Source organism: Mustela lutreola, chromosome 2, assembly GCF_030435805.1.
Source record: "Mustela lutreola isolate mMusLut2 chromosome 2, mMusLut2.pri, whole genome shotgun sequence".
NCBI classification, from domain to species: domain Eukaryota; kingdom Metazoa; phylum Chordata; class Mammalia; order Carnivora; family Mustelidae; genus Mustela; species Mustela lutreola.
In genome coordinates, this window is record NC_081291.1 from 17,802,093 (window position 1) to 17,814,256 (window position 12,164).

General features: G+C 39.6%; 1 protein-coding gene across 3 annotated transcripts in view; it reads right to left on the reverse strand.

Annotated features, from left to right (window-relative positions):
- Positions 1-12,164, reverse strand: part of SMARCC1 (SWI/SNF related, matrix associated, actin dependent regulator of chromatin subfamily c member 1) — a 169,685-nt gene that overhangs the window by 109,155 nt on the left and 48,366 nt on the right. For all 3 annotated transcript variants that reach the window (XM_059160755.1, XM_059160754.1, XM_059160756.1), the window contains exons 7-8: positions 10,085-10,154; positions 4,068-4,143 (exon numbers count right to left, since the gene is read on the reverse strand). In XM_059160755.1, the coding sequence (XP_059016738.1) occupies positions 4,068-4,143; positions 10,085-10,154 (146 nt within the window). The remainder of the gene's footprint in view (positions 1-4,067; positions 4,144-10,084; positions 10,155-12,164) is intronic.

The following is a 12,164-nucleotide window of genomic DNA, read 5'->3' on the forward strand; positions in this document are numbered from 1 at the left end:
CCATGAGACTATTAAAGTCCTGTAAATGTCAACTTAACCATTTCTAACTTTTATTCCATGTTACTGCATATAGTAAGAAAGCATCATTGGTTTTTGCAAAGACTGATGTTTTAATAACTAAGACCCTTAAATTTGATAATCATATCATTTGTTTTTATTTCACCTTTATCTAGGTATAACTGTAAAATAAAATTCTAAGATATTCAAAGTCTACATCATAATGATTTGATATTGAGAAAGGATCCTGCCATCTAGTTAACTGGCACATCTATCACCATACCTACTTAACTTGTTTAAGTATGAGAACATTTAAGTTCTGTTCTCTTAGCAAATTCCAATTATACAATGCAGTGTCATCAACTCTAATCACCATGTTTCACATTAGATCTTCAGACAATTCTCCCAACTGCAAGTTGGTGGCTTTTTACCAACTTCTTACTTCTCCTAGCCCTCCTCACCGGAAACCGTTTCACTACTGATTTCTAGGCTTTTTTTGTTTTCCTTAAAGATTCCATATAAAAGCAGTATCATGCAGGATGTATCCTTCTCCATTTGGCTTATTTCACTAATCATTTCATCTTTATCCTGATGAAAACCACTGAAAAAACATTCAACAGCAACAGGCCACTCAAAGCCACAGGCCTAGTCCATTCCTCTAGGCAGGAAGAATGGCTCCCTTTAGGCATTCAACAAAATTCAAAGGAATGATGAACAAGGACATTTACACAGACCGATCATCAGACCTATCACCTCACCCTGTCAAGTACACAGGTGCTCTGCGGAAACCTTTCAGGGATAGCAACAGTTGGGGAGTGAAAAATTGAGAGTCAGATTCAGGATTCTTCTAAGCCCTTTACATGGCAACTTCTCTTGCTTTTTTGTTAATGTTTCTGAGTAAGAATTTTAAAAAATGATGGGTTCTCTGAATGTTGTATAGATATAGATATTGAAACCACAGACCTAGCCTACATATTCCTATTATCCAACAGAATTTTTCAAAGGCCATACACTAGAATTTAGGACTAGACAACCCTTCCCTGCATAGACAAATAGGAAACAATTTCAGCACCAATATAATTAAGGATTAAGTTACTGGCCACTGAAAAATTAGAACTCCATAAACCCACATTGGTTAACAGAGGAATAAAAAAATTAAATGAGAGGAAAGGAAGGACTCTTGCTTATACAACTCTGAAAGCCAACTTGTAATTGTGGAGGCAAGACTGGAATGGAAAATTATCACTGTGCAATCATCAAAGAAAAGACTGGTTCAGGCAAGAATTTCAAGTGGATGCTAAATCTGGGCAACGGATAGAGGATTTTGATGAGAAGCAGGATATCTGTATGGCCTAAAAGAATCTCTTACAGATTGCTTATAAATTGCAAGTGGGAAAAAAAGGAACTATATAGGAGAGCCAAGAGAACACACCATAACTGGGTACCAGCATCACCAACAAGCAGCAGATGGACACAACATGCTTCCCACTATGACGCCCTGAGGACGACACAACATCACTTATGCAATATTCTGACTAGAATGCATAATCTGATTTAACCATGAAAAAAGATCACAATTTCAAATGAAAAACATCCCTTTCAAATTCAAAAATGTCAAAAGAGGCAAGGAAGCACTGGGTAACATTTCAGATTAAGGGAAACTAAAGAGACAGGACATTTGAATACAACAGCTGCTATTCAACGGTATTCTATACTAGAAAATATGCTACGAAAACCATTATTGGGTCTTGTGGCAAAACTGGAATACAGATAGTAGGTTAGCATATTGGGTCAATGTTAAATTTTACTGAAGTTGGTAAATGCAAAGTGCTTATGAACGAGACTCTCTTATTCTTAGGAAACAGAAACATGTTTTAGACTAAAGACCATAGTATATACATCTTTATCTCAAAAGGTTAAGAATAAAAATTGTAAATACATAAACACATGGAATAAAAGTCATAAATCAAAATGGGAGTAAAATGTAAACAGGCAAATCTGGATAAAGGGTATAAAGGTGTGCCACCTACTATTCTTATTCTTGCAAGTTAAGTTTGAAATTATTTCCAAATAAAAAGGTTTCAAAAAAGTCTAATTTTCGTTAATTCCATTTTCCTCATATGAAATTTGAAGCTTGAAGCTAAGTCTTTCTGAAGGTCACAGAATTCAAAATAGGGTGAATCAGGTCTCACATCTAATATTTTGATTCAATTTAGTATCAGTATACTCAGTATACTACATAAAGCAGTCAATAAAAACTATGTATAATTACCACTGCTCATGGAAAGGATGAGAGCTCCCTGCAGAAATACTGAATCCAGGACTAGGATATGGAATTACAAAAAGACTTTGGAACATCTCTTTGTCCCAGAAATAGGAAGTATGCAAAATGAATCAAGTAATACCAAAAGGTCACAGGAGACAGCTTAAAGGAGCTCCCACTGGCCAAAAGTGGACAATTCATCAGAAAGAAGAATGGCGATCGTGTCACTCCTCCACACCGCAAAACACAGATACAACAGGCACATGTAGAGGGAGAAAGGAAAGCTCATTCCCACTGCAAAATGTCAATTACAGATGGAATGGATAGAGTGAGGAAACCACTAGTAATAACTAATTCAGCCAGGAAGGAAATTATTAATGGGACAAATTTAATGAAGAAAAGGATATTCATATAATCTCAAAATATTTCTTTGTAAGGTATTTTTAATTTCAATGAGAAAAATGGTAATGCTACAATGGGAAAACCAGGCAGACTGTACCTTAACAAACATCAGCCATAATGGGGAAAATTGAAATACATGCCTCCTGATATAAGGCACTGAGAAGTAATTACTCAAAATCACTTAAGCAGTTTTGCAGCCAAAAGGGCATAGTTTAAATATAATAATTAGGAAATATTCACGCACACTCAAATTCAAAGACATTCAGGGACTCAGTAGGTTAAGCATCTGCCTTCAGTTCAGGTCATGATCCCAAGATCCTGGGATCGAGTCTCTCATTGGGTTCCCTACTCTGCGGAGAGCCTTTTTCTCTCTCCCTCTCTGTCTGCCGCTCCCCCCTTGTGCTTGCTCTCTGACAGATCAGTAGAATCTTTTAAATAAAAATTCCTTTACCAAAAAAAAGGCATTCTAGGGGCGCCTGGGTGGCTCAGTGGGTTAGGCCGCTGCCTTCGGCTCGGGTCGTGATCTCAGGGTCCTGGGATCGGGTCCTGCATCGGGCTCTCTGCTCGGCAGGGAGCCTGCTTCCCTCTCTCTCTCTCTGCCTGCCTCTCCATCTACTTGTGATCTCTCTCTGTCAAATAAATAAATGGAATCTTAAAAAAAAAAAAAAAAAAAGGCATTCTAAAACAAACATCAAAATCTAACCTATACTTTTCAAAAATGCCAGAATCACAGAATAAAAAGAAAGGCTGGAAGTTCCACATTAAGGTAGACTAAAAAGATCTGACAGCTGAATGCAGTGTGTGCTCCTGAAACGGATCCTGATCAGGGAAGAGACTTAATATCAAACTTACACCACTGAGACAATTGGTGCAAATGGAATACGGGCTCTGTATCAGGTATTAATCTTGTTTCAAGAATAAAATCCTGAAATTATTAACACTAGGGGAACCTGGAACAAGAGTAGAAAGTCACACTTTGTTTTATCTTGTTCTAGCAACTTTCAGAATTATTTCCACGTTAAAAGTCGAAAAATCAGAGTTGACGCATGGACTCTTACCACTGTAATAGAAATGACTAACGAGGGCTGTTTCATCATAAGAGGTAGGCAGGCATGGCTTCCAGCCTTCCTCGGTGACACCACCGATGTTCGACTGCACTCCTCCTGCTCCTCTCTCAACCACCCTAAACCACAATGTAACCGGACTCTGGGGTCTCCTCAAACTCCACTGCAAACATTGCTGCTAAGACCTAGATAATGAGTTCTCTGTGGCTATGGACAGCTTAAAAGGATGACAAGAAAAGAAGATCCTTATTCTGTATTTCTTGAAGCACTGTTGTGGAAAAAAGCTGAGAAAAACTACTATGTTATATAAGAATAAATTTTTTTAAAAAAGGATTTCTCACCTTCCACGGCTTTTCTGGAATTGGTGGATCTTCAATTTCCGCATCAACATCATTACTATGGACCCAAGTATCATAGCTGCAAAGGAAATGAAAAAAGAAAAAACAGGTTAGAAGCCAAATTCATTCACTAAAAAGACCTTTTATAAAAAGGTAAAACTATATTTTAAAAATACTTTTAGGATCAAGAAATAGCAGTATCTCACATACTTTTGTCTCTGCCACTCTGACAAGAAAACTCTTCTGTAGAGGTCTATAGTGATCCTGACACTGTTAAGTCCGAAGTTCAAGCCTCAGTGTGCAGAATTTTAATGAGGAGATGGCTCTCCTCAGAGCATTTCCCTCACTTGGCCTCCAAGACAGCACTATCATCTGCTGTTTCTTCTAGCCACCAGCCTTTCCCCAGCATGCATGGCCAGTTTCTCTTCTTCTCCCAAACCTCTTCAACAGTAGAAGGCCCCAGGTTTGGTTTGCAAAGAATCCTCTTATCTACTCATTCTCTTGATCTCATGCAGCTTCAAATATATACTCATCTGTCTCTTCTTTGAATGCTGGACTCAGGCATCCAAATGCCAAGTCCATATTTCCCCTTACATGTTCAAAAAGGCTTTCAAAACTAACATACTCAAAATTCAACAAGCAATGCCATCCTTATCCCAAAAATACACCCTAGCCAATCATACCCATCTCAGTAAATGCCAACTCCGTCTTTCCAAAAATGGAGGATTTGCTCTGGCCAAAATCTCTGGAGACATCCCTGACTTCACTCTCAATCACATCCTACAATCCAACCATTAATGCCTTCTACAGTTCATTCCATCTTCAAAATATACACAGAATCTACTTCTCACCCTTCTACTTATGCCCAAAGTCCAAGTCCATTTATCACAAAGCAACCAAAGTGTTCCTTTTGTTTGCTTTGTTTTGTTTTTAAAGATTTTATTTATTTGACAGAGAGACATGAGAGAGAGCGAGCACAAGCAGGGGGAGCAGCAGGCAGAGGGAGAAGCAGGCTTCCCACCTGAGCAGGGAGCCCAATCCTGGGTTTGATCTCAGGGCCCTGGAATCATGACCTGAGCTGAAGGCAGACACTTAATGACTGAGCCACCCAGGCGCCCCTGAAGTGATCCCTTTGAAAATCAAGTCTCGGGGCGCCTGGGTAGCTCAGGGGGTTAAAGCCTCTGCCTTCCGCTCAGGTCATGATCCCAGGGTCCTAGGATGGAGTCCCGCATCGGGCTCTCTGCTCAGCAGGAAGCCCGCTTCCTCCTCTCTCTGCCTGCCTCTCTGCCTACCTGTGATCTCTGTCAAATAAAAAACAAATAAAATCTTTTTTAAATAAATAAATAAATAAATAAATAAAAGAAAATCAAGTCTGTCTATATTATCATTACGCAAAACCTTCCAACAACTCCCACCTCACTCAAAGAGCCAGAATCCTTATAGTGAATTGCCAAGGACTCACAAGCTAGTACTATGACTGCCACTCCGACCCCTCGTAATCCTCTCCCCTCACTTACATTTCAATCAAGCTACATGAGCTTCACGGCATTCTTAAAAAATGCCACATAGTGGCCACTTCAAGCCCTTTATAGAGATTCTTTGCTACCCAGATATTATATATGGCCCACCCTTCATATATTCACACCTCTTTCCTCAAAGGTTCTCTCTGCACCCCCACCCCTAGCTCCTCCACAATTTTGAGGTAAGCATGACATTACCTACCTACTCTGTCAATGCTACTATACTGGCCAATAAATTATTGTAGAAGCAAGGAATATCTAAGTTAAATACAAGTATGGTAACAAGCACTGGCTCCCTGCAGCCACTACTCAGAAGTCAGTTCAAAAGCATTTGGAACAGGGGCGCCTGGGTGGCTCAGTGGGTTAAAGCCTCTGCCTTCAGCTCAGGTCATGATCTCAGGGTCCTGGGATCAAGCCCCGCATCAGGCTCTCTGCTCAGCAGGGAGCCTGCTTCCCCTCCTTCTCTCTCTGCTTGCTTCTCTGCCTACTTGTGATCTCTGTCAAATAAATTAATTAATTATTTTTTTTTAAAAAAGCATTTGGAACAAGCACAGCTCTATACGTCTATTAATAACACTTGGTAAGTTTTCTAGGAACACTTAAAACATGAGCTGGAGAAAAAAAAGATCCTTTGCTAAGTTATAAATTGTAGCAGGTAAAGGTAACAATGGTGAGCAAGCAAATGAAAACTTTACATTCTCTAAAATTCTTGAGTACAAAAATGTCACAGAGGTAGAAGTGAGGGCCAAACTCCCCCTCACCCCGGGTTTCACATTCTGCACTACAGTTACCCGTGGTCAAATGTGGTTGAAAGCCGATGGTCCTCCTTCTGACCGCAGAAGCCTAATGCAACATCACAGTGCCCACACCACTCACTGCGCTTCATCACCACACAGGCATTTCATCATCTCACGTCATCACAAGAAGGGTGAGTACAGTACAATAAAGTATTTTAAGAGAGAGACCACATTCACCATAACTTCCCTTAAACTATACTGTTGCAACTGTTCTATTTTATTATTAGTTATTGCTGTTCATCTTACTGCGCCTAATAAATTTGTACGTTTAGGAAAAAATAGTACGTAGGGTTCAGTACTATCTATGGTTTCAGGCATACACTGGGGGTCTTTAAAATGAATCCCTCATAGATAAAGGGTGTGTGGGGACTGCTACATAGTTAATAAAGAATGTGAACAGGCCTTGAAAAGACAAGACTTAAACCAGCCCTGTATCTTTTCTGCAACATAAAGAAAAGCTTAGCAAACAGGCTAACATGTTTTTACTGTGTTATTTTAAAATTTATTTCAACTGTATACTTATGAAGCTAGTCATTATAAATTTGAGTTTCCATCTAAATGTTTCAAAGGGCAAACTCATTTCCTTTAAGGGTTTCTATAATATTGAAAGGTTTGCTTAATAGTGCCAAGGACTCAGGCACCTGGGTGGCTCAGTGGGTTAAGCCTCTGCCTTCGGCTCAGATCATGATCTCAGGGTCCTGGGATCGAGCCCCAGGTCGGGCTCTCTGCTCAGGGGGGAGCCTGCTTCTCCCCCTTTCTCTGCCTACCTCTCTGCCTACTTGTGATCTATCTCTCTCTGTCAAATAAATAAGTAACATTAAAAAAAAAAAAAATAGTGCCAAAGACTACTTGACACCTCAAGACTAGAAATGTTTTATAGAAAGCACTCGTTTAAATATTATTTTAAAATCTGTTAGTTCATTTAAAGTAATCAACTATAGGGGTGCCTGGTGGCTCAGTCCTTAAGTGTCTGCCTTTGGCTTGGGTCAGGACCCCAGGGTCCTGGGATCAAGCCCAGCATCGGGCTCCCTGCTTAGCAAGAAGCCTGCTTCTCCCTCTCCCAGAACTCCAGCTTATGTTCCCTCTCTTGCTGTGTCTCTGTCAAACAAATAAATAAAATCTTTTAAAACAAAACAAAACAAAAAATAAAAATGAAAAAATTACCAATAACAGCAAGCTGATTCAATTCTAATTAACTCAACCTGTATGAAAACTGTGCATATAATCTTAAAATTCTGAACAGATCTAAAGACACAGTTCCTTCTTTAAAAAATATATTGGTATTATGCTACATGAAATAACTCAATCAGAGAAAGACAATTATCCTATGATCTCACTTATATGTGGAATTTAAGAAACGAAACAGAGGATCATGGGGGAAGAGAAGAAAAAATAAAACAAGAAAACCAGGGAGGGAGACAAACCGTAAGAGACTTTTAATCATAGGAACAAACTGAGGGTTGCTGGAGAGGAGGGAGCTGGGGGCATGGGGTAACTGGGTGATAGACATTAATGAAGGCATGTAATGTAATGAGTACTGGATATTATGTGAGACTGATGAATCACTGAACTCTACCTCAGAAAACAGTAATACAATATATGTTAATTAACTGAATTTTAATTTTTAAAAATTAAAAAAAAATCTTTACAGGGATGCCTGGGCAGCCCAGTTGGATAAGCCTCTAACTGTTGGTTTCATTCAGCTCAGGTCATGATTTCAGGTTATAAACTCTAGCCCCGTGTCAGGCTCTGCACTCACTGTGGAGTCTGCTTGAGATTATCCTCGTCTGTCCCTCCTCCTGACGCTTTCTCTCTCTCTCTTGTCATATAAATAAATAAATCTTTAAAAAAATGTAAATCCTTGGGTGCCTGAGTCATGCAGCCGGTTAAGTGTCCGCCTTCGGCTCAGATCATGAGCCCAGGGTCCTGGGATCAAGCTCCACATTGGGCTCTGCTCAGCAGGGACCCTGCTTCTCCCCATCCCTCTGCCTGCTTATGCACTCTCTCTCTCTCTGTGTCAAATAAACAAAATCTTTCAAAAGATAGAGAAATAAATAAATAAACATCTTTACAAGTAAAATAAAGCTACTCAAATAGACTAACTTAAAAAGAGCACACAACCAGACATTATGGTTCATCATTAGATGACGGACACATATATACCCTCCATAAACTGAAATAGACCCTGAGCAACTCCAGATCCAACTACCAATTTAAAGGAAATACAGAGAATGGAGAAACGTTCCAATATACCACAGTGATGTCATTAAAAAAAAAAGAAAGAAAAGAAAAAAGAAGAGGCGCCTGGGTGCCTCATTGGGTTGGGCCTCTGCCTTCGGCTTGGGTCATGATCTCAGTGTCCTGGGATCAGGCTCTCTGCTCAGTGGGGAGCCTGTTTCCCTCTCTCTGCCTGTTGCTCTGCCTACTTGCGATCTCTGTCAAATAAATAAATAAAATCTTTTAAAAAGAAGAAGAAGAAAAACCCACATTGTGGTAAACTCTACAGGACAAAGACCCTGGTTTCTTAAAAAATACAATGCATGTGGTCAGGTGAGTAGGGAAGACAGAGAACCTAGACACTGAAATCAATTAATCACAAAATGTTGTTGAATTCTACTTCCAACAAATATCAATCTATAAATTTATCATATGCATCACTTATATGACAATACTGACTAGCTAGATGATATAAAGAAATTTTGTTTTTAGATTTGACAATGATAATACCCTTACTATTTTTTTTTTTTAAGATTTTATTTATTTATTTGACAGAGATCGCAAGTAGGCAGGGAGGCAGGCAGAGAGAGAGGAGGAAGCAGGCTCCCTGCCAAGCAGAGAGCCCAATGTGGGACTCAATCCCTGTACCCTGAGATCGGGACCTGAGCCAAAGGCAGAGGCTTAACCCACTGAGCCACCCAGACATCCCATACCCTTACTATTTTTTAAAAGAGGCGTTGTTTTTTAGAAATTTGCACTGAAATTATTTATTATTAAAATGTTATGTTTGGGATTTGCTTCTAATAATATGAGGAGGCTAAAAGTGGATAGGGGTTTAGGTGAAAGAAGACTGATCTGACATGGTCAGAATCTTCCCCACAGCTCCACAGTAGTTTTAAAAAGATGAAATTCACAGGTTACCCATATTTGTAAGTGTCCTACATAGGCATATTATCAATTTTAAAAGTACCAATATTTTCACCAACATCTAGTTCATATTTGTAATACTCTTTATCTATACTTAGAGAATGAAATACAGTATGAATTATGATTATCTCAAAGTAATAACAACGATAGGGAAATAAATTTCTGCCAAGTAGAAAAATTCTCTTTTAGACATAAAATAATTCATTCTTAATAGTATGGCATGAAGATTTTTTGAAGAAACAAAATGAAACAGTCATAAAATACTAGAGAGACAAATTCCTTTCTTGAAGGTAACAAATCTAGATTAGCAGGCAAATATATTGAAGGGATGTTTTGCCAAATGCAGCAAACATATCAGTTTATTAAGATAAATAAAGTCTTGGGACTTTGAATTGAATTCTATAACTTCAATAAGAAAAATCAGTAAGACTCAAAAAAGTGAAATCAAACACTGAAGCAAACAAAGTTGTCACTATTAAGAATATGAAACTATACATAAGTAACTGTGGCTTACACTAAAAAAAAAATCTTTGAAGATCTCAGGACATGTCTACATTACCTGTCTGGGTAAAACCCCCAATGCACTAACACCTGCTTATCTTTTCTCATCACCGGTCTCAACCATTCTTCTGAAAGGGAAAAAGAAAATACTTTAGTCAAGCTAACAAAATAAATCAATAAACTATTATTTAGACTTAATTTCTACTTAGAGCTTGTAAGCCCCCCCAAAACATTTTCTCACAATTGAACATTTTACCTATCTTATTAAGGGAAAGTTTTCCACCCATGTATTTAGAATTACTGAAGCGTAGGCCCATTATTCATTACTCTTGGCAAATCCAACTGTCCACTGTGGTAACATATTCCCTTCCCTCCACCCACCTGACTGTGTGTCTACAATTCCATCCAAATCATAATCACTATATTCTTTACTACCACATTTCCAAGTAAATTCTCTGCTCCCTTTTTCTGTTAGGCTTTGGAATTACTAGACATTTTTCAAGATGTAAGTCACGCTTCATATCCTGGAGAGTTTTACCATATACTCTTCCTCCTTTAAATTCAATTTCTTTGGTATCTTAGAGCACTTCACAGACTGCTACATCAAACTTTTACGGTTTTCCTTATTTTTTAATGGCATCCTACCTGTAAATTTAGCCCTGCCAACAATAGTGTAAGCAGTATGATCATATCAGGTATTTTTATTTTGAATTTCCTTACCAAAGATAGGTATAAACTTATACAAATTTATAGGATAATCCTTATTGATCTGAATCATAGTTGTATTATATCTACATTTTAGTACTTGTTAGGAGGTGTTTCTTTAGTAGTCTAAATTTAGCTTAGCAAACTTGTCTCTAGTGCACAGAGGAAATTAATAAAGTAAGCCCCTTAAAACCCAAGAAACAGCAAAATAGAAAAGCTTAAGCAAAACTGGCTAAGTAAAAGTGGCTTTTCATTGCCAATTTCAACAAGAAATCATCCCAGCTTCACTAACTAAAGGCATAAAAGCCCACATGCTTATGTTTTGCTTTGGTATTTAGGTTTTATTTGAAGTAGTCTCCACATCCAGTGTGAGGCTCAAACTCACCACCCAGAGATCAAGAGTTGTGTGCTCTACTGACTGAGCAACCAGATGACCCCAGCCTGTGTGCTTTTTCTTTTTTCTTTTCTTTTTTTTTTTAAGATTTTATTTATTTATCTGACAGACAGAGATCACAAGTAGGCCAAGAGGGGCTGCGGGGAGCAGGTTCCCCTCTGAGCAGAGAGCCCAATGTGGGGCTCAATCCCAGGACCCTGAGAACATGGCCTAAGCCAAAGGCAGAGGCTTAACCCACTAAGCCACCCAGGTGCCCCCACTGTGTTCTTTTTCAAGAATCCAACTGTTCACCTTAATATCTTGAGAGAAAGTGAACAGGAAGAAATCAAGCCCGGATCCTTAAGCTGATATCCCAAAATGGCCAAGGAAAGGAGGAGGAGCAAGATGGCAGAGGAGTAGGAGACCTAAATTTTGTCTGGTCCCAGGAATTCAGCTAAAGTTATCAGACTATTCTGAACACCTACAAACAAGAGAACAAAGAAAATAATAGCAGCAATTCTATGAACGGAAAAGAGACCACTTCTGGAAGGTAGGATGTGTGAAGTGAATCCAAGACAATATTTGGGAAAACAGACCATGGCAGGGGTGGGGCGCAAGGACGGGGGACAGGGAAAGGATGGGACCCTCCGTCAGCTGGCTCCCAGCAAGTGACAGCAGTGGAGCACAACTCTTACAAGGTGGCTCCACTGAGACGCCATTTCAGTGGCTGAGCAGGGAGGTTGGGGTGGAATCCTCACTGAGACTGTGTGGTCTCAGAACCCTCAGGAGTCACAGAAAGACCAGGGGTGTCTGAATTGTGGCAGAGCTCCCAGTTATCAGAGAAGGGAAGCTGGCTGCAAAGATGGAGCCGAGGAGGGGGCTCTAAGCTCAGGGTTGCCATAAACCATGATCCACAGCACAGTCGGGCCATATTTCCTCAAGCAGGGACCCAACCAGGGGCAGATCCAGGGAGACCCACCCATCCTCCACCAGGAGAAGCGGCACGGGAGCACACTGCGGGAATTTGCTGGGTTTGAAGACTCCAAATGGGGCCGTGCGT